The sequence below is a fragment of the Gopherus evgoodei genome, chromosome 8 (genome assembly GCF_007399415.2).
Source record: "Gopherus evgoodei ecotype Sinaloan lineage chromosome 8, rGopEvg1_v1.p, whole genome shotgun sequence".
Lineage (NCBI taxonomy): Eukaryota > Metazoa > Chordata > Testudines > Testudinidae > Gopherus > Gopherus evgoodei.
In genome coordinates, this window is record NC_044329.1 from 83,943,875 (window position 1) to 83,965,293 (window position 21,419).

The following is a 21,419-nucleotide window of genomic DNA, read 5'->3' on the forward strand; positions in this document are numbered from 1 at the left end:
GGACCTAGGGGTCTGCCCGCTATTGGGCTATGTCGTGACGGTGGTGTCATTCCCCACAGGCTCCGCCGCTCCAGACCCCACAGCAGCCCCGCTCCGGCGAGGCGCTGAGCGCGGTCACAGCGCCCCCTGCGGCCGGGCCGGGCGCGCCGCCCTGTGCCCGGGGCGGCGGCTGCGCAGGCGCCGGAGGCAGTTTGGGAAGCGCCGGAAACTTCGCGCTGAAGTTCCGAGCAGCGCCTGGCTCCGCAGCCCGAGCCCAGCCGCTTCCCGCGCGCCATGTCGGGCTCCTCCAGCGTGGCGGCGATGAAGAAGGTGGTGCAGCAGCTGCGCCTGGAGGCCAGCGTGAGCCGCGTGAAGGTGGGAGAGGCCGCGGGGCGCCAGACACCCGCTAGTGCCGCGCCCAGACCCCGCGCCTGAGCGGCAGAGCTGCCGCCCGCCTACCCCCTCCCCTGAGACGGCTAGCGGCGCCCGTTACTCGAGGGCTCCCGTGTCCCCTGGCCCCTTTGCCCAGCTGTCTGCGCGTGCCCTGCCCCGAGCCCACCCGGGACCCCCCGCGCAGGGACGGGCCGCGGGCGGGTCGGCGCTACGGGCGGTTCTCGTACGTGGGGACAGACTCGCCCCACGCGCAGGGCTGCGGTGCCGGGCAACTCGCTGTGTTCACAGCGGCCGCAGGCTGAGCACTTCCTAATCCCGGGGAGCGCTGTCCTGCGGGGCGGAGCTGCCTGAGCGGGCGGGATTGCACCAGCTGGGCAGCTTCCCCTGGAGACCCGTAACGTCAGGTGTCCTGCTGTGCGGAGTCCCTCCGGAAAGGAATCGCGCAGCCTAGGATAGTCAATTAGCTTTAGTTAAGAGCCAAACGGCAGAGAAAGTAATCAAAGTCCGGGCCCGTTTCAGCTGATCTGGGTTCGGCTCACGGCCCGCCTATTGCCTACCCCGGCCTAGGCTGTTGCAGGCCTCTCACCCATTTTCATTGCTCAGATATAAAATGGAGACGTTCCGGGAGCCCTCGGATATGCTAGGTGCGCAGCATCTGTGGCCTTTCAGGCTAGGACAGGCCTTGTGTCAAATTGGCAAGCTACACTTTGCAGAGCTCCTTTCAAAATGAGTAATTGGGGAGAAATTGCCTGCTATGTTTTCATTTTACTTCTGTGTTTTCATGTACCTACAACCTTTTGTAAAAAGGTTTAAAAAGAAATGCTCTTCATGTGTTGGTTCATCCCAAGAATGTTTTCTTGATGGAGAGGAATGGGAGAATAAAGTTTATCTGAGGTAGGGTGCCAGGGCATGCAGCCACAGTTGGCCTTGTTTTTCCTCAAAAATGAGGGCTATTCTTATTTCATGGGGAAAGCTTAATAAATGTGTAAAGCAACCTTCAGGCTAAGTTGGAGAGGGTTGGTTCTTTAAAATTCATTTGGTGGTGGTCTTGCAGATGTATTAGTTAAGCATGACACAGCATCAAGGATGATTTAAAACAGTGAATCTCAACCTTTCCAGACTACCAGTCTGATTTGCCTTACAAACCTGTTTCACCTCACTTAGTCTAGTTGCTTACAAAATCAGATACAAAAGTGTCACAGCATACAAGTACTGAAAATTTTGCTTATTTTCTCATTTTTACCATAGAATTATAAATCAATTGGAATGTAAATGTTGTACTTTTGTGTATAGCATAGAGAGCAGTATAAAGTCATTGAATGAAATTTTACTTTGTACTGATTTCACTAGTGCTTTTTCTGTACCCTGTTGTAAAACTAGGCAAATAGTTGATATACCCCTGGTTGAAAACCACTTATTTAAAATTCTTTACCTGAGTGGCAGGCAGCTTTTCCCTGCTTGCTTTGGTCCAGATAGGGTGACAAGACAGCACATGCAAAATATCGGGATGGGGTAACAGGTGCCTTATAAGACAAAGCCTTAAATATTGGGACTGTCCCTATAAAATCAGGACAGCTGGTCACTCAAGGTCTAGATAAAATAAAATGTAAATGCCCAGATACCGGAAGGTTTGGCCAGAGTAAATTTGACTTTTTCAGCCACTACTCCCAATTAATTCAAATGCTTAAACTCTTTTGGGGAGGGACTGTGTCTGAAGAGTTTGCACAGTGACCTCCACATTGTCACCCCACTCAACTATAACACAGATAAATACCACTTCTAGGATCATCACTTTGCTTAGTTTGGAACTGAAAATTTTAATACAGTGGGTGGATTTTTCACATTCTTGAGGGCATATATAGATTCCTTTAGCAATGTATTTATACAAAATGGTTTATTAACATATCTCTTGTTGTTCTTAAGGCTTGTCTTCAGTGTTAGCTTAAATTATCGAGTTCACGCTTATTCACGTGAGAGGAGTTATCACACTGCAAAACAACATTAGAGCAGCACAATAGGATTGGATTAGCAGCATGGAGTAGTTGAGTCCCCACTGCTTTACTAGTCTTAGCAACACCCAAGTGTCAACCTATACATTGCCAAATCAGACACTTGGAGTTAAAAGCACCACTTTTCTGAAACTAGAGACTTGTCTGTGCACAGGAGGTGGGTTAGGGTCAACACTTGTTATACCTTGAGCTAACCCTGCAGTGAAGACAAGCCCTTAGAAAAAGTATAAAGTGAAACTGTCTTGGGGCTTGCATTAGGTGGCAGACACTGGTGTATGATTGCATGTCTTGTAAAAATTACCCATAGCATGTTCAATGCTACTTCAACCTGAGGAACCTGTATGTATTGTAGCCAAGAGCTGATTTTCAATGATGCGCTGAACTGTGCACCCAGTATCTGAAGACAAGACCAACTCCCTTAAAATAGAGTATTACTGAATGCTATAGTTTTTCTGAACAAAAACTAAAATGCAAGTGTTTTGTGTGTAATAAAATCTAGCTGTACTGAGTATAGCACCCTCCATACATGACAGAAAAGGTTACATACAAGGTAAAGTATTTGCTGTGAATGCTAATTTAAAATTTACTTTATGACTAGGTTTCTCAAGCCGCAGCAGACTTGAAGCAGTTCTGTCTGCAGAATGCACAACATGATCCCCTACTGACAGGAGTGTCTTCAAGTACAAATCCATTCAGACCCCAGAAAGTCTGTTCATTTTTGTAATTTGGTGAACTATCTTGCGTCTTTTTCAGTGGTAAGTTTTTAAACTATAAAAAATGATACAAGTTGTTCCTGTTCTGATAAAGTACGCTGCCATCAGGTCATTCATTTTAAATGTATACAACATTCATTATGGAGTATATTTAAAAAAAGTTCTGACTTTTCAATAAACTTTTCCACTAAAATATACTGCTCTCATTTCCTCACCAAAGAAAATTTAGTGCTAGTGAACAGTATCCTGTTTGCCAGCCCTAAAGTCTTTTGTCCATGGAGCAGGGGTTCTCAAACTGCAGGTCACGAGCTGTCAGCCTCCACCCCAAACCCTGCTTCACCTCCAGCATTTATAATGGTGTCAAATATATTTAAAAAATGTTTTTAATTTATAAGGGGGGGGGTGTCTGCACTCAGAGGATTGCTATGTGAAAAGGGGTCACCAGTACAACAGTTTGAGAACCACTGAGGAAGAGCATAGATTTGGCAGTGTAAGATTCTCCTCTACACTAAGCTTTTCCTGAGACCCACACCCAAGAATTAAGATGCAGTGGTAATCAACTCCTTTTCCTACTCCACTCAAAAAAACCTTACCCCTTCCTTGGAAATAAAATTTAAATTATTACAAGTCCCAGCCCCTACCATCACAACTTGAGGTGGGACTGAAATATCTTTCTGCGGACACCACAAGTAGAAGTCCTTAGGACAACAGTTTAGGCATTCTACCTGTAAAAGAGTGTTTTCCTGTAACCTCCCCAAACAGCAGACTTTATGGGGTCAGCCCTACTTTGTTTTGAGGATGAGCCAGAAAAGTTAGGAACACTTGGAGGTGGTGAGGCAAGTGATTGTCCTTGGTCTATAAGGCAGTAGCTACCCCCTCTCACCTACTACATAGCCTGGGTTTCTCCAAGCAGAGGTGGTATTTAGAGGAGAGAGTTTGCAACTATTGTTGCTGTAGAATAATTTTTTTTCTCGGCGCAACCAGTTCAGACCACTCAGTTTAATAGATTCCACTCCCAGGAGAATGAGCCCCCTATTTACTTGTACAAGTTGGATTCTGCCTTTAGTCCCTGCTGTATAACATCCTACCTGGGAGAATTTACAGTATATAAACTTCTAAGAGTGATGGCAATGAAAACCACCCTTTGGCCCATGAGCTACCTGTGAAGGTAAACTAATTTATACCTGCTTGTCTATGGTGTAATCTATAACAAGAGATATATGTGGGAGTACTTTCATCAAGCATACATACAGATTTTCATTACTTTTTTCTAACCACTTTTTTTTTGGTCTTTCAGATCTAACACCTTTTCACAGCTGCTCTGTGTGGAGAGAATGTGACTCAAGGAGTGCCTTGGTTTGAAGTCTGTACAAAAGCTTAGCCTTAACAATGTGCCAAGTTAACTGTGTAAATCGCTACTGTTGTCAAACCTCTTACCATCTACCTCTCCAAATGAACTGTGTGCTAGTTGCAATAACTTCTACTTCATAAGGGAATCAGTTTTACATACCAAGCAAAAAATAAAAAATGTTTTGACTTAAATCTGTTTTGGAATTACTGTAGGGCTGTTTTGATACTGTGACTTTGATACTTTTCCAAAGTTATTTTAGTTATATATTTACTAAAGCATACTCAGATCTGAGACTTCAAATATTGTGGGTATTCCACATCACTTGCCTGTAACAATTCCAACTGAAGCCAAAACCACTAAATTTCTTCATAAGTACATCATCCATGCTCATACAAAGTGGGTGCTCAGATGCTGAAGCCAGGGAAGATTTTTGTTTTGCTCATTACTTTCAGTAGAGAAGAACCATTGTTCTTTTCTACCTAAGATAAATAAAGTATCTTCATAATAGTCATATTACTTCTTAAAAGCAAAATAAGACCTACTGACTAGTTACAAAAGTCCTTCTTGGAAACAGTACAGCCCAGTTCCTCTCATCCATTTAGCTGATTTAAAGCGTTTGTCTGCAAAGTGGACTTTGATTACCAATTTGTTAAACCACTAACCAGCTATTAAATAGCTGTATAGCATCCAGATTAGGGCTGTAGTTGCACCAAGAGGCAAATTTCTCAAATGGAAGCAGCTGCTGTTCAGACAGCGCGTGCATTTAATCATGTTAAGATACAAGCTATATATACACACTTGCTCCATTTTTGGAATCCTGTGTTTTAACGCTGAACTGTCTTAGAGACTATACGTGTCTCGGGGGAGATATCTTTTCCTTCATACTCCACCTCTCACAATAAGGCCTTTTCTTCAAGTACAGCTAATCTGGTTATGAAACACAGATCTTGGAACAGTAGAAGTAGAGCAGTTATGGCAATGATAAAGCACAATTTACAGAAACAGGGCAACATTGTTTGTGTCTGACCTATTTTAACTAACAGAGTGCCTACTTACCTTCGAGCACAACCAATCATGTTACTCCCAAACAGCTTTGTTACTAAGGCATTGGAGTAGTCATGATACAGTCTCTACCGTCCATCCTACTGGCAGCTGCTACTCACGTTCTAGGAAACTTTGCCAGTTTTGAATCAAAGGATGTGTCTACTCAGTATTCTACAGCATGCTTCCCAGTGCAGGTTGACAAACATACCTTAGCTCTGCTCATACTAGAGTGCTAAAAACAGAAGTGTAGGTGGGGGTGGCATGAGCCCCAGCTCAGGCTAGCCATCTGAGTAAGTTCCCGCAAGATCAGGTGGCTAGCCCAGGCCGCTCCCACAGCCACACTGCTTTTAGCATGCCACTTCATGCAGAGTTAGTACATGTTTGTCTACCAGCACCGGGAACATGCTTCCCAGCTGCTGCATAGTCGTACCCTTAAGAGGCAGTAGCACTGGTTTGTAGGTCAGCATTGAGACCTAGTGGGAACATTGAAGACTACACCAGTCGTGTTTCAAAATATCTGTTGTAGAAAGTTTGAAGGTGTCTGTAGTCTGCTTGCCTGTGCAGATAACATTGCTCAGTGATGATGTTTAACAACAACGAATTTGAGATGACAGGACCAAATCCAGACTCAATTTAGTTACAGTAGAATTCAAAGTTCTGCACTCCTATTAATCAAGTAGAACCAGATGATCATTATAAGTGGAATTTTCTTCTACTTGTGTCCATTTCACGGTGCTGAAATTTAAAGAAAAGATATTCACTATAAAATTTGCTCTTAAATGTCACAGTAGCAGATGCTAAAGAAATGGGCAAATATGGATTTTAAAACAAAACTATAGTAGGGGGAGGAAGGTGGTCTGTATCTTCCAAGTGCCACTGCAGCTGCAATATACTTTAACTAGTTCTTGGATTCAGCCTGCCACGATTAGCAGTGGGGGAGATGAAGATCAGAGAGTGTTACATTTTTAGGTGTGGCATTATCAGAATCACATAGATGGCTCATAAATGGAAATGTGCTGACACACTCACTATAAAGGTGATTATGGTTTTCATTTGTTTAAAAAAATGACTCCATCTACCACATAGTCAGATCAAAGCATACCAGAGCTTTTCCCTCTTGTACCTTTGCATGCGGCCCAATATTTCTAAACTTGGAAGCTAAGTGCTACAGCTACTTGGCAAAAAATGACTAGTGAAGTGGTTTAATACTACCTATTCATTCTATCACTCCCATTTTATTTAAATTTTTTTAAAAAGTTGGACCTGAGATATTTCTGCACACAATCAAGCCTCACTTATTTGCACATTATTATTCCACTCATTTGAAAACAGAAATAGCTCTAATCAACTTTACCAGCAAGCCAGTAGCAAGTCCACAGTAATAAGATCTCAGTAAGACTTTTTACAAGTTCTATCACAGAACACCTGTATACTACTAATTATGCTAAAGTTCAACTACGCTTTACAAATAACTGAGGTATATCAGTACTCATTATCCTTGCTTTTTTTTTTTTAATTGATCACTTATTTTCCAATATGCAAGTTAGAAAGGTTCTGCTATATTTCTTTAAAAACTCTAAATGAAGTTTCAGTTCAGGACAGTTCAGTTAGGAACATGTCCATATTTTAAATGTCATTTACTACTTTTCTTTTAGGCTGCTGTTTGTGGTTATGTTTCAGAATGCCAAAATTTTAAGTGCTCATCCTGATATAATTACTGAAAGACATACCTTGTGAATCCATTCATACTCTCCAAATTTGGAATCAAAGGTTCCTTTTTGAAGAGACCTCAGCTTTAAGGTAAATCGTGGCCCAAGCTCTTGAATTCCCACTTTCTTTTCACTCCTGAAGATGTACCTTCAAAGCCAAAGGGGAACACATTAGGGTGGGATGCTCCAGGAATGCAGTTTTTGTTAGCCACTAGCAAAATTTGAGAAAAGATTACCTGTGAAATCTAAAAAAGATATAGTCTCGCTGATTGTGAAATGTAGCTACTTGTCTTCCAATGAATTGAGGATCATGCGGGAAGAGACAGGCAAACATGCGACCAATGGAATGGCCCAGTCGTGTTGTAAAGTTATTCAGGATTACTTCAGGTTGATGTTTTGTGGGCTCCTTTCCTTTTCGCTGGAATGAAAGCAACAAGTTAGGGAGGATAAGATAATATAAAACACATTTTCAAAGATACATATTCAAAGACAGAAATTGAACTAACATAAAAGAGAGGGGAAGAAGGGTAAGGCCAAAAGATGTATTAATTCCCCATGTTAAATGCCATAAAAAACATATATATAGTGCAGCATCAGTTGGCAACATTTAAGGACCTCAAAATTCTACTAATTCATTGTTCAAAAAAAACCCCAACAAATTTCTTGAATAAATGTTAAGAGAATGATAGCTAATAATTCTATATTTCCCCCTCACTAATATACTGAAAGAGTATTCCACTACCCAAAAAAGTTCAGCCATCACAAAAATCTTGAAAATCTCTGTGGACATTCAAGTCCAATTGCTTCCAAAGCTACCCTTTCATCCATCCATCCAGGCCAACTTTTAATGAAGCCAGATTGACTAAAGGTCATTTCAGTTCATTGTTAAAGTGCATTAAAAAAAGAGCACAGTGCTTTTAGACTAGTTGGGGCTAAACAAGAATTCAGTATTTCCAGTACATCATGAGGATTCCTATACATTAGTGATGGCACTGTATAAAAAAACAAAAATAAAAGATTATATAAAGTGGAGAAATGAGACTTTTGGATTTGGTACACCACTGATTTTATATAATGCTATTGCAATGAGTGCAAAAATGTATCAGAGATAAAAACAAAGCAATCAATCCACTGCAGGAATTGTTGGGTAAAAGTCTATTGCCTCTGCTATGTAAGAAGTCAAACTAGAGAATAGTGGTCCTGGTCCTCCTTGCCTCAAAAACGGTACAACATCACCATCTTTATGAAACCAACTGAACGTCATGCAAGTCTGAAGAGTTTCCTCTGTAGACAAAAGTTAAGAAAATGTGAAAGAAAAAAATTACACCACTAAGCAATTTGGATCATGCATTTATTAGTTTTCTGCAGTTATTGAGGGGAATAATAAACCTCACCTTTATTTCTTTACGCAGACGAACACTGCTCATTCTAAAATGAGCAGTTGGACCATCAGGCAAATGACTTAAAACAAGTCCATCTGTTTCAGAGAGTTAAGAATAGCTAGTATAGATATTAAGTTCAAAACGCAATTTAAACAATACAACAAAAGTGATTTATATAGAAACCTTTGTTGAGTTCCATAGAAACAGTCAACATTATATTAAAACTCTTCTAATTTACACAACCTATATTTCATATATAAGACAGCTATACCTACCCTCTTCTCAGCAATAATGGAGCTTGGGAGTGCTATAACAAGGTCTCATATTACTAAATGTTCATACTTACACAAAGACACTATAGAAAATGTATTAGTATACTAAGTATCATTAAACCTTTGTAAAATAGTTAACCAGAACACATTATCTTCCGTTTGTTCATTTTCTGTTTTGCTATATATCACTATAAACCTAACTTAATGCAAGTTTACATTTATTAACAAAATCCAGCAGCTGATTAAACTGCTTAAATTTAGTGCAATAAGAATGTGTATTCATGCACTACGTTGTCTCAGACAAATGGAGCGGTTCACTTGTTGATAAGAAATCCAAGCCATACACAGAATGCCAGTATATTGGATACATTCGGCATTTCTTTACCTAATCACCAAGAATATCCCTCCATTTAGAGAGCTAAATTGATGCCATTATGATCAAACATAAAAACAATAGATACAAGGATGTGGCCACATCTAATACCAGTATAGAACCATATTATGGCACCTGCATTGTGAGCCTCAGAATTAACCTGAGGCATGCAGATATCATGTTACTGTTCTTGTAACTTTGTATTTATAGGGTTTTAAGTTACAGTTTGAGACAGCCAAAAATGGCCTTTGGTTTCAAATTTGGCCTGTAGAAATACTTGTTCTTAACTTCTAAAGAAAGTGAAAAATTGCATTACATCAACCTGAAGTTGACAGTGTAAGACAAAAGCATAAAGGATCTGGGAGAGATCTTGGAGACTTAACATAGCCCAATTACTTTCTTCTTAACTTTGTCCAGAATTAGTGTACTAATATCTTTATCATATAATAGAGATAACTCTATGAAGAAACTCCCTCTTGTATATGAAGGATACTTGGTATTTTGCGATCTTCATTAATAACGATCAGATCTGTGAAGTCTCGTGAGATGCACTGTGGGATAATTCTTTTCAGAGCCAGTCCTCTTCGATAGTAAACATGTGAGTTAGGTATGATAGTAGATAGCTGTTCACAGAATCTCACTGTTCTCTGCACAACAGAAAACCTTGATTGCAATCTCTCAATTGTTGGGTATATTGTCAAGATCATAAAAAGGGTTACATTTCATACAACTGCCTTTTCCTTTAAGTGTACCAAGCTACCCCTTCATCAAATACAGTAAAAGTTGTGTTATCTGGCACTTTATCAACCAGAAAACTCTATTAACAAGCATTTCTGATATTTCCCAATTCAAATCTTCAGTCTAGTAACCAGGACTAGTATACTGCCCAGGAGATTATGCAATTACACATTCTGCACTCCACTTTTATGGAAAAGAGGCAGAAGACAAGTAAGCAAGCGGATAGGGATTTAGTCAAAAAAAGCAGCTTCCAGGGTGTGTCATAAGGTCATCATAGATTCAGCCCAATCTCCTATACCTTCTACATCTACAATAATTGATGTTGATAATGACGAACCTGACGCACTGCAAGATCCTGAAGTGTCTTCGGAACATAATTTAATCTTTGATGATTCAATATAGTTTTAGTGTTCAGTGTATTTTTCGTGATCTGGGTGTACGTGATGCGTGCAGCCCACAGTGATATGTGGTGTCATAAGATAACCTACTGAACAGAAAACTTTACCTGTAAATACCTAAGTGCTTCAAGAAACCAACCACTCTGCAGTGCAGTACTACTATGGGATTGGTGAGTACTATTTTATAGTTTGTTTTATTGCATTCTAATTCTTTGAAAATTACTAATTCCATTGGTAAGTATAACTCTTAGTTAACTGTAATTTTTGACTAACCGGCACCCCCCATTTCCTCAACATGCCGGATAACAAAGCTTTTACTGTACTGTGTTTTTCTTAAACATTTCTTCCAGGAACTTTACCAGTGTTAACACAAAGCAAAGTGTTGTACATTGGAAAACACCACACAGTCACTAGAGAAAAACATGTCTGATATTCTGCTGCGTTATAGGTCTGAACTGTATTGTCCATCTTCTACTTAGAAAATAAACTTCTGAGGGCAAGGACAGTACTTCCTCCATTTTGGAGAGCACTCTCTGTGTTAACACTCAAAAAATGCAGAATTTTTTTTTTTTTTAAAGAGAGTCCATTATTCCTCAAACACAGTCAAGTGGAAAAATTCTAATATTAAGTAATAGCACTCATGTTTTTAATACAATAACAGAAGATTAAAAGGACACAGTCAGCTTGCAAATAAATCACTTAAAAAAAAAAAAGAGTTACAAGTAGTTTCAGGTATGACATGTGCCCAAGTCCCCTGACAAGTTGAGGTTTTACAAATCACTTTTTCCTAATTTTAAAAAGTCTTTTTTGTTCTTCTATGCTCTGTGCAAAAATCACCAACACCATCAATCCTGCAGTAAAAAACTGTGTTAGCACAAGGCTCTACTCACAAAGAGCTCATTGCCGGATTGAGATCAAAGGGAAGGAACAGACTATAAGCAAAGTAAACCAACAAAAGAAAAAAATTCAGATAGAGATGCAGTTTTCAATGTGGAGATACTCTTTTAAGATTGTGCAAATGCAGAGGGCCTGTGAAAGGCATTACAGTTAAAAATCTACAGACTGAAGTCTCCTATTCATCAAATTAAGATATAAAGCTTAAGACAGTGGCAGTAAACATTTCCTGATGCTGCACTGCCAACGTTCATCTCTCCTGACACAGAGGAACCACTTACTCGAGAATTAAGATGTTTCCCTGCCCATTACGAGCAAAGGAATCGTTGTTTAAGTCACTTCTGGACTCCAGTTTCACCATCAAGCATGAAATGAAAACCTCTATTCCATAATCAGCTGCCTAAGTCTTTAAGACCCCACATAAAGTGATTCACAAAAATTTAAAGATTACACTTATATTTTATAAATGTATTTTACCCCACGAGGTCTATCTGATGTTGTGATAAGAATCTTGGGAACGGTCTGTCTATTGAAGTATGGTGCAAACTCATCAGTAGATTCGTCAAAAGCAACCTGGGAACAAAAAATATGGTGAATCAAAAAACTTCTAGGAAAAACACACACAGTTTTTTATTTCTAAAAATAATTGTCCACTTTGGCTTAAATTCTGGTGTCATTAAAGTCAGTAGCAAAATTCTATATGGGTCCAAGTTCTGGCCTATACTGTATTGTTTAGTCAATCTGTCCCATTCTTTAACGGTGTTTTTAACAATGTATAATACAATGGGAGATAAGATGACAGACAAGCTTGCTAAGAAGTTATTCAGCAATGGGAAATTATCTTAAATTAAATGATAAAGGGATGACATCATCTGCAGCATTATCAATTCATAAATGCCCTAACACAAGAATGGAAAATAAATATTCATAGTTTATAATCAGTCCTTTTTTAGTTAGAGCACATTTTGGAGGAAATCAAGGTTTAACACATGTAGGGATTATACATTTACCTCTTCATCATTAGGATCTACAGTTGTTTCATCATAAACTCTCTGATTTTCAATTGTCTTCGGTACAGGCTTTGGTGGTGCCTTTAATATAGAGTAGTTTATTAAGAACACAATAAATTACAGCAATAATCCCCTTTAAAAAATAAAATGTAAGGCATTATTTGTACTTTGTGGTACTGAGGGCTCGTCTACACGGTGCTGGCAAAGCACACTACAGCAGTGGTTCCCAAACTTTAACAACTTGTGAACCCCTTTCACTAAAATGTCAAGTCTTGCGAACCCCCTCCTAAAAATGAATATTTCCAGGGATTTTCTCCTTTACCTGAGTATAAATTATAAAAGCAGTGATCTTGGAAATATAAAATTTGTTTTTATGACATGCTTATTACACACTATATATTATTATTTATCATTACAGTATTTTTATTAGAATCAAAACACAGAGACAAAATTTCTCAATACTTTAAATGACTACTTATTGGAGCAGCTGGTACAGGAATCCACTAGGGGAGAGGCAACTCTTGATTTAGTCCTGAATGGAATGCAGGATCTGGTCCAAGAGGTAACTATAACAGGACCGCTTGGAAATAGTGACCATAATATAACAACATTTAACATTCCTGTGGTGGGAAGAACACCTCAACAGCCCAATTCTGTGGCATTTAATTTAAAAAAGGGGAACTACGCAAAAATGAGGAGGATAGTTAAACAGATATTAAAAAGTTAGTTAAACAGAAATTTAAAAAAACTGCGATGAGTGAAATCTTTGCACACTGCATGGATACTTTTCAAAGACACCATAATAGAGGCTCAACTTAAATGTATACCCCAAATTAAAAAACACAGTAAAAACTAAAAAAGAGCTACTGTGGCTTAACAACCATGTAAAAGAAGCAGTGAGAGATAAAAGGCATCTTTTAAAAAGTGGAAGTCAAATCCTAGTGAGGTAAGTAGAAAAGAGCATAAACACTGCCAAATTAAGTGTAATAATGCAATAAGAAAAGCCAAAGAGGAGTTTGAAGAACAGCTAGCCAAAAACTCAAAAGGTAATAACAAAATGTTTTTTAAGTACATCAGAAGCAGGAAGCCTGCTAAACAATCAGTGGGGCCCCTGGATGATCAAAATAGAAAAGGAGCACTTAAAGACGATAAAGTCATTGTGGAGAAACTAAATGAATTCTTTGCTTCAGTCTTCACGGCTGAGGATGTTAGGGAGATTCCCAAACCTGAGCCGGCTTTTGTAGGTGACAAATCTGAGGAATTGTCACAGATTGAAGTGTCACTAGAGGAGGTTTTGGAATTAATTGAGAAACTTAACATTAACAAGTCACTGGGACCAGATGGCACTCACCCAAGAGTTCTGAAAGAACTCAAATGTGACGTTGCGGAACTATTAACTAGGGTTTGTAACTTCTCCTTTAAATCAGCTTCTGTACCCAATGACTGGAAGATAGCTAATGTAATGCCAATATTTCAAAAGGGCTCTAGAGGTGATCCTGGCAATTACAGACCAGTAAGTCTAACATCAGTACCTGGCAAATTAGTTAAAACAATAGTAAAGAATAAAATTGTCAGACACATAGAAGAACATAAATTGTTGGGCAAAAGTCAACATGGTTTCTGTAAAGGGAAATCATGTCTTACTAATCTATTAGAGTTCTTTGAATGGGTCAAACATGTGTCTGTACTGTGTACAGATGTGGTCCTCTCATCTCAAAAAAGATATACTGGCATTACAAAAGATTCAGAAAAGAGCAACTAAAATGATTAGGGGGTTGGAACAGGTCCCATATGATAGGAGATTAATGAGGCTAGGAGTTTTCAGCTTGGAAAAGAGGAGACTAAGGGGAGGATATGATTGAGGTATATAAAATCATGAGTGGTGTGGAGAAAGTGAATAAAGGAAAAGTTATTTACTTGTTCCCATAAGAACTAGGGGCCACCAAATGAAATTAATGGGCAGCAGGTTTAAAACAAATAAAAGGAAGTTCTTCACACAGCACACAGTCAACCTGTGGAACTCCTTGCCTAAGGAAGTTGTGAAGGCTAGGACTACAACAAGGTTTAAGAGAACTGGATAAATTAATGGAGGCTAAGTCCATTAATGGCTATTAGCCAGGATGGGTAAGGAATGGTGTCCCTAGCCTCTGTTTGTCAGAGGGTGGAGATGGATGGCAGGAGAGAGATCACTGATCATTACCTGTTAGTTTCACTCCCTCTGGGGCACCTGGCATTGGCCATTGTCAATAGACAGGATACTGGGCTGGATGGACCTTTGGTCTGACCCAGCATGGCCATTCTTATGTTCTTATGTATTACATTATGAAAACGGCAACACTCTTCCAAGATCTCACTTTTGTAGCTTGTATCACTTTGAATAAACCTGTTATAAGACAAGGCTCCTATGTTTCCTCAAGGAATATCGGATGTGAAACAGCATGAAGGTATTTAAGAAGCCAATCCAAAGAGTTCCTCCTCCACAAGGATTCGGGGCTTGAGCAGTTCGGACAAACAACGCACGTTACAACAAAGCTTAAACTTGTTTTTCATCATAATTTTAAAAACAATACTACCTGCCTATTTAATTTTAAGAACAGCAAAAAATATTCATCTCCCTTTCCATTTCTTATAAGGAGTCTTGAAGTTTAAATCTCCTCAATGTGATAGATATGCTTGTTTTGATCTGCTTAGCTCTTGGAAGTCCAGGGGCTCCAGGCTGCTGGCCCTGTGCTGCCCAGAATCCCTGTCCGCCATTAGGGATTTTTTTCCTGGGAACCCTCTGTAACATTTCGTGAACCCCATTTTGGGAACCACTGCACTAAAGGGATGTGATTTGTTAAGTGCTTTAATATGTTGTGCTCTAATTACCTTGCGTAAACCCTGTTGGCATGCTCTAAAGGAACCTAGTTTCTTACAAATCACACCCTTCTGGCACATTTTGCCATGCTAAGTAGACAAGTTTTGAGTCAAACAATGAGCTCAATTCCACATTCAAATGAGTGATTCAATTATTCTGTAATGTATTTTATGTCAGTTTTTAGTAATAATTCTTTAAAAGCTGGAAGATACCCTAAGACAGCAGTTCTCAACAGGGGTCTGAGACCACCTGGGAGGGCCGCCAGCAGGTTTCAGTGGATCTGCAGGAGCCCAGAGCCCCACCACCTCGGGCTAAACAACACCGGCCCTGGCTTTTATATGCAGAAAAACAATTGTTGTGGCACAGGTGGGGCATGGAGTTTTTATAGCATGTTGATGAGGCCTCAGAAAGAAAAAGTCTGAGAACCTAGAACAAGTTGTGCTCTCTGTCTACACTACAGAGACTATACTGGCACAGATATGGTGCCATAGCTATGTTGGCATAAACCCATAGTACAGACAGCGTATACCAATGGAAAAGGTTTATCCACTAGTGTAGGTACACCACCTCCTTGAGTGACAGTAGCTAAGTCAACAGAGGTGTTCTTCTGTTGACCTAACTGCATCAACACCGGGGGTTAAGTCAGCATAATTACATTGCTTAAAGATGTGATTTTTCGTACCCCAAGCGAGGTAGCTAAATCAACCTCAATTTTAAGTGTGGACGAGGCCTTACTTTGTTTGTACATTAGTGATACCATCACCTTAATTCTGAAAGGAGATCATTACTTTAATACTAGAGAGGCAATATATGGAGCAGAACACATGGCTACAATATTCTACCCACTTAGTTTCCAAGTTTCTAGGAAGTGATTATTCCCCATTATGTTCCCCGTTTCTTCTTTCTGTGTCAGCCTGTTTTTTTCTTCCCCACCATTCTCTCCAGGCTTCAGCCAGTAGCTGTGAAAGAAAAGCACCGCGTTCCTGCTGCAAAATATTTTACCCACAGCATCCGCTGTAAAATTAATTAAGATCACACAGCATTAGGCTGTTTCACTCAAAGCAGCATTAGATAGAGAGTGCATTAGTGCAGGAATGTACAAGTAATGTCTCCAGCTCTTTGTAAACATTGCAACGGTGGAGATCCCCCTGCCCCACACACACACATCGCTGGGTTTCAGCAACAAGCAAAATACAATTTATTCACTGAGTATAAACGAGGATTTATAGTCAGTTTACCCAGGACTGCTGTTGAGACACAGTGTTGTATGGTGATTCTGTCAAATGGCTAGAACCTATTTTCAGGACGGCCCTGATTTTTCCCAATTTTACAGTCCATTTGACTGAACCACCTGAGAAATTATTGCCCAAAGTTATACCACAGTTCAACAGATTATTAAACAATGGCTCTCTTAGATTCTAACCAATACTCACTACATCTCAAAAGACAGATGTGAACAGCACTGTAATCACGAATGATCTGACTACAAAATTATAAAGCATCCACTATCTCCAGTTTGTTAGAGCATGTTTAGAAAAATAATTACAGGTATCAAACTGAAAAAGTTATAATACTAAACTTAATTTTTGAATATTATACCATGTATAATGCTTTACAGACACAAACAGTAACACACAGGACACTATGAATAACTTTCTTTTACCTCATCTCCAAGGGCTTCTCTCTCCTTTCTCCGTTTTTTCTTATTTGCCAATTTCTCCTGAATAAGACAGACATCTGATTGGTTAGCTGGGAACAGTAGTTTAAAGGCAGCTCTGCATAAACCTGTCACACTGCTGTACTTAGCACAGGAACCGCCTCTCTATACTGGATCCATCCGCGGCCCCTTTACAGAGAGAAATGACTTTAGCTTCAAAACCATTTGCTGGGAAGTATTTTAACGCTGCACTCAGTGACAGAGCCAAAATGGGAAGCCTCCCCCACCCCATCCTTGTGCCTTTGAAACACTGTTTCCTGTGCTGCCTGGGTCTCCGGCTGCATGGGGTCTTCTTGTCTTATACGCAGCGTATGAGCTCTGCGGGGCAGGGCCTGTCTTCCCGACTGTTTGCACAGCCCCTAGCCCAGCAGGTCCTGGCCCACGCGCTGCAATACAGGCAACCGCAACACGCCCCCGGGCAGGCAGAGCTCTGAGCCCCGCAGGCAGCCCGACCAAGGGGTGGCCGAGGGGGACCGGCCAGCACGGGGCTCCCCGCACGCAGGCCCGGGCAGGGCACCTGAGCGCCCCCGGCCTCCCACCTTCCTCTGCTGCTGCTTCCAGCGCAGGAACATGAAATGGCGCCGCTGCTTGTTCTTGATCTCGGACACGCTGAATGCCGGCGGGAACAGGGCCTGCTCTGGGGCCCGCGTCGCGTCCCCGGGCCCCTCGGCCGAGCCCGCCGCTCCGCTAGCCATGCTGCCCGGGCTAGACATTTTCCTTCCGGGGCCGCCACCAGACCCTCTAATTGCGCCTGCGCAAACAGGAGGCACGGTCCCGGCGTAGGTAGGGACCTGAAGCGAAAGTCGGGGGGGGATGGAGAAGGCAGGACGCACTTGTTTCTTCTGCGACCAACCAGCAACTGGTTTGTGCGCCTGCGCGATGCGAGTGGGGCGAGAACGAGAGTTTCTTCTGCGAGACCGCGATAAAAATAGAACCAGGGCAAAACTGTGTGCGCCTGCGTCAAACGAGGTGGGCTACGGGAGGAAGCGCTGACCGTGCGCGGCCCTACGCTCTGGGGACGGCACGGGTCGCGCGCACGCTCGCTCGCGTCAGTTTCGCTTCGCTGCGCGTGTCGGGCAGCTGTGGGAGGAGGGTTCTGTTCGGGCGGGTCCGTGCGCGGTGTCCTTGGCTGGCCCCAAGCGTGTTCTGGCGTGGAAGTGCCTGTCTTGCTGGTTTCATAAAGAACAGCTAATGCTTTTAAATACCGCGTGTCAGTTTCCCTTTGAAGTGGTTTGAGAGGCAGATGTCATCAGAGATAGGCAGAGCACAACCTGGGGAGCCAGGACGACGCACTTTAGAGCAGACCTGGCAACGTGATCTTGCCTTGTTGCACAACTTGGCATTGTTTGAGTTTCCACATCTTAAAATTGAGATAATTTTTACTTACTTACTTGCCTCCCAGCAGGGAGTAAGGATTAATTATTTAGCTTTTATAAGGCACCTTCAAGTTTAAAAACTCTTAACTATAAGCTAAGTATTTAATGGGAAAATAGTAGATTGTAAGCTCTTTAGGGCGAAGGCCTTGTTGCTTTACATGTCAAAGTATCTAAAACACCAATATAAAAAAGACAGCATAGAAATAAATATGAATAAAAATATATGCTTTCATGCACTAACTTTCAACATTGCCATCTTGTCAATACATGGTTTGGTTTTGAATTAATAATTCTGATACTTTTGACAGTAGTTGTGGAGCCTGTAGATTCAGGTGAGTGAGTGTGGACAGCAGTATGCCTGAGAATTCTGCCCAAGTGCCAAATATAGTAATGGCTGTGAGGTGAGAGTTATTATTAAAACAGTATTGGCCAGGGGTACGTTTTGGAGACTGGGAGTCAGAACTCTTGAGTTCCCCAGTTACAGTGACACTTAACTTTGTGCGTGACTGTAGGCTGTTCACTTAACCTTTGCGTGCTTCACTATACTCATGTGTAAATAGGGATATTAGTAACTACTCATCTTGCAAAGAACATTGAGATCATCAGATGAAAGGCAGTTCCTGAATGTAAAGTAATATGTAATTTATAATCAGACAGTCACGCCAACCCTCATAGTCGCACGTATATTCCACATTGTCTTGATTTTTCAAAGCTTCTGTTTTGACAACATTCACACAGCTGTCATATGTTCTCAAATGGAAGTCACGGTATGAGCATGCTCCCTATTCTGTATTTTCTAGTATATACTCATTGTTTTGCATTTAGCTATTTGCTCAACATGATTTTTTTTTTAAATTACTTGTAGGACATTGTGAGCACAACAACCTTTTTTGCATGATTGACCCGTCCCCTATATTCTCAATTATTTAAAATACTGTTTATTTTTGCTAATATGTGAGAATCAGCACATATTTTAAATAATTATTTTTATCTGAAAGGAACTACATTGTGCCAAGATTCTTAATTATTGTGATGGTGAAACGAGCACTCCCAGACCTGGAGATATTTCACAGCTTTATTAAAATCACAGGTAGCTTGGTATTCTACTGTATATCAAAAGGAAAACAAATATACTTACATGTCATCTTTATTTATAAGAGATATAATGTCTCTCATTGGCTTGATAGGCCCTGCAGTCTTGTGCTATTTCTAGCTACAGTTTCTAAATACTTATCCCAGAGTTGTTTACAACTGTTGTGTCTCAGTGTTAGCAGGCTCAGCTGATGCTCTGGGACAAGCTGCTTCCATACTTTAATAGGAACTGACATTGGGAGTTTGATTTTGGGTTAACTGACAAATGGCTGGTCCAGTTGGGGGTCAGTAATGGAAAAAAACAACATTCTGATTGTGTGTATGGTAGAGAATTGTTCTGGAAAAAAATCACATTTGTGCAACCAGTGATTGAGCTTCACTGATGGTAGGACTAACTGGAGCTGTAGCATACACAGAATTCTGGTGGCTTCTGCTCGTTTTTTTCCTCCATGTCAGTTAAAGTAACTGGGAGTGAGTTAGGTTCAGGTTGAAAAGAGGGTGTGTACAGCAGGGGATAAAATATGCCATTATGAAGTATTTACAGAGGGAGTAAAGGAAAATAAATGAAAAAATATGAAGGTTAAGGGAGAAGATAATGTTTTGAAATAGCAAACAGAATGTATTGAACAATAAGCGTGGAGAACTATAGGTAAAAGGGAATTACAACTTTCAAAAAAGATTTGAGCAAACAACACTGCGAAGCCATAAATGCATTTATGACTACCACAGTCAATGTACACAATCTCAGCTGCTAGGGACAGGTTTTGGAGGAAGCTTAGCGCTCAAGTCCACGCCCCGGGATGTCATAGGAACCAAACCATGGGCGAGGAACCAAAGACATTAAGAAGAAGCAGCAGGCAAAAGTAGGCATGCAGGCTGTTGCATGAGGAAAGTGGGGCCAAAAGGGGAGGAAACGAGTGGCTCAGCTACCAGGAAAACAGGTTGGCTGGGGCTACCATCACTGCCCTGACCATGATGGGTATGAGGAGTTTGATGCAACATGTGTGCTTCACCAGCAATGTTGTCAGTGTGAGTAATAGGACAGAGGAGGACACTGCAACGCATGGACTGGACACGTGCACTTTATAGATCATTTATTGTAGTAGCCATTTTATAGTCACAGACTCCACTGTCACCTGTCCTGCTGTCCAGAGAGGGACCACAGCAACAAAGAAGCACCATAATTCCATTTCCTATTAATCCCCTTCACCTCTCTCCCACAGCCTATCCCACTTGTCTCTCCTTGTCCTAGGAAAGCAGGTCAAGAAAAGCATCACTCTTACATATTGCCACTTGTCACTCCAGTGTGGGTCTTCAGGTAGTGCTTTGCAGGGTGTCCGATAGTGGTCCACACCACTTAAAGAAAGCTTTTCACAGTCTGCAGGTTTCTGTTTCCCATGTAGCACATCATCAGGTGATGCACCCCAGTCACTAAAGAACAAGCCCCTCTATCAGCACTGAGTTGGAGCACCTCACCAACAACATCTTGCACATTGCCTCACCGCCTTATCTGAAACCTCCACTGCCTTATCTGAAACCTCCCAGCCTGACCTGGCACATCTGCGACATCACCACAAACCCCAAATGCAAGACCCGACATTACATTGCATGCATCCACTGGAACACCATCACTTTCTGGTATGCCCCTTGCAACATCCTGTTCCCCTGCTATTTCCCCTGTGATCCTGCCCTCGACTAGCTCCCTCCTTGTCTGCAATCCCCCAATGATCCAATAAGTGAAACATCACAGGCAGGGTGCCCTGGATATAGCTGCCTCAAGCAACACAACATCAAAATCTAGGCCTATCTCATCCCAATCTCCAGATGAGCCCAGGGAGCCACCAAATGTTCCCAGTTCTGGAAATACAAGACTGTTTCTGTTTCCTTATCATCCAGATTAAGGCTCTGGTGCGAAAAATAACAGGGCTCAGAAGGGGGCATCCAAAAGGTCTCAAACGGGTGCTATGGCACAGGGATCTACAGATCAAAGAGGCACACATGAGCAGTGTCATCCACAGTGGCATTACAAGGTCATTTTAGCTCAGAATTAGACGCTGGACAGACTAGTTCTGCCAGTGAATTGAATAGCTGATGTATAGCTAATGCCACCCA

At 41.3% G+C, this 21,419-nt stretch overlaps 3 protein-coding genes across 3 annotated transcripts in view; 2 read left to right on the forward strand and 1 right to left on the reverse strand.

Moving 5' to 3' along the window:
- Positions 1-168: 168 nt before the first annotated feature.
- Positions 169-4,636, forward strand: GNG5 (G protein subunit gamma 5). Its single transcript, XM_030573530.1, has 3 exons — positions 169-354; positions 2,980-3,136; positions 4,392-4,636. Exons 1-2 carry the CDS (start codon positions 274-276, stop codon positions 3,103-3,105), a joined length of 207 nt encoding a protein of 68 aa, XP_030429390.1. The 5' UTR covers positions 169-273; the 3' UTR covers positions 3,106-3,136; positions 4,392-4,636.
- Positions 4,637-5,190: 554 nt separating this feature from the next.
- RPF1 (ribosome production factor 1 homolog) lies at positions 5,191-17,641 on the reverse strand. The gene is made up of 9 exons (XM_030573529.1): positions 17,379-17,641; positions 16,786-16,842; positions 12,266-12,346; positions 11,733-11,828; positions 9,719-9,872; positions 8,593-8,675; positions 7,435-7,616; positions 7,220-7,346; positions 5,191-6,224 (listed from the first exon to the last, which is right to left on the reverse strand). Exons 1-9 carry the CDS (start codon positions 17,550-17,552, stop codon positions 6,183-6,185), a joined length of 996 nt encoding a protein of 331 aa, XP_030429389.1. The 5' UTR covers positions 17,553-17,641; the 3' UTR covers positions 5,191-6,182.
- Positions 17,633-21,419, forward strand: part of LOC115656603 (uricase-like) — a 110,418-nt gene continuing 106,631 nt past the window's right edge. The window contains exon 1 of the mRNA XM_030573527.1: positions 17,633-17,808. Within this exon, the coding sequence (XP_030429387.1) occupies positions 17,653-17,808 (156 nt within the window). The 5' untranslated portion in view covers positions 17,633-17,652. The remainder of the gene's footprint in view (positions 17,809-21,419) is intronic.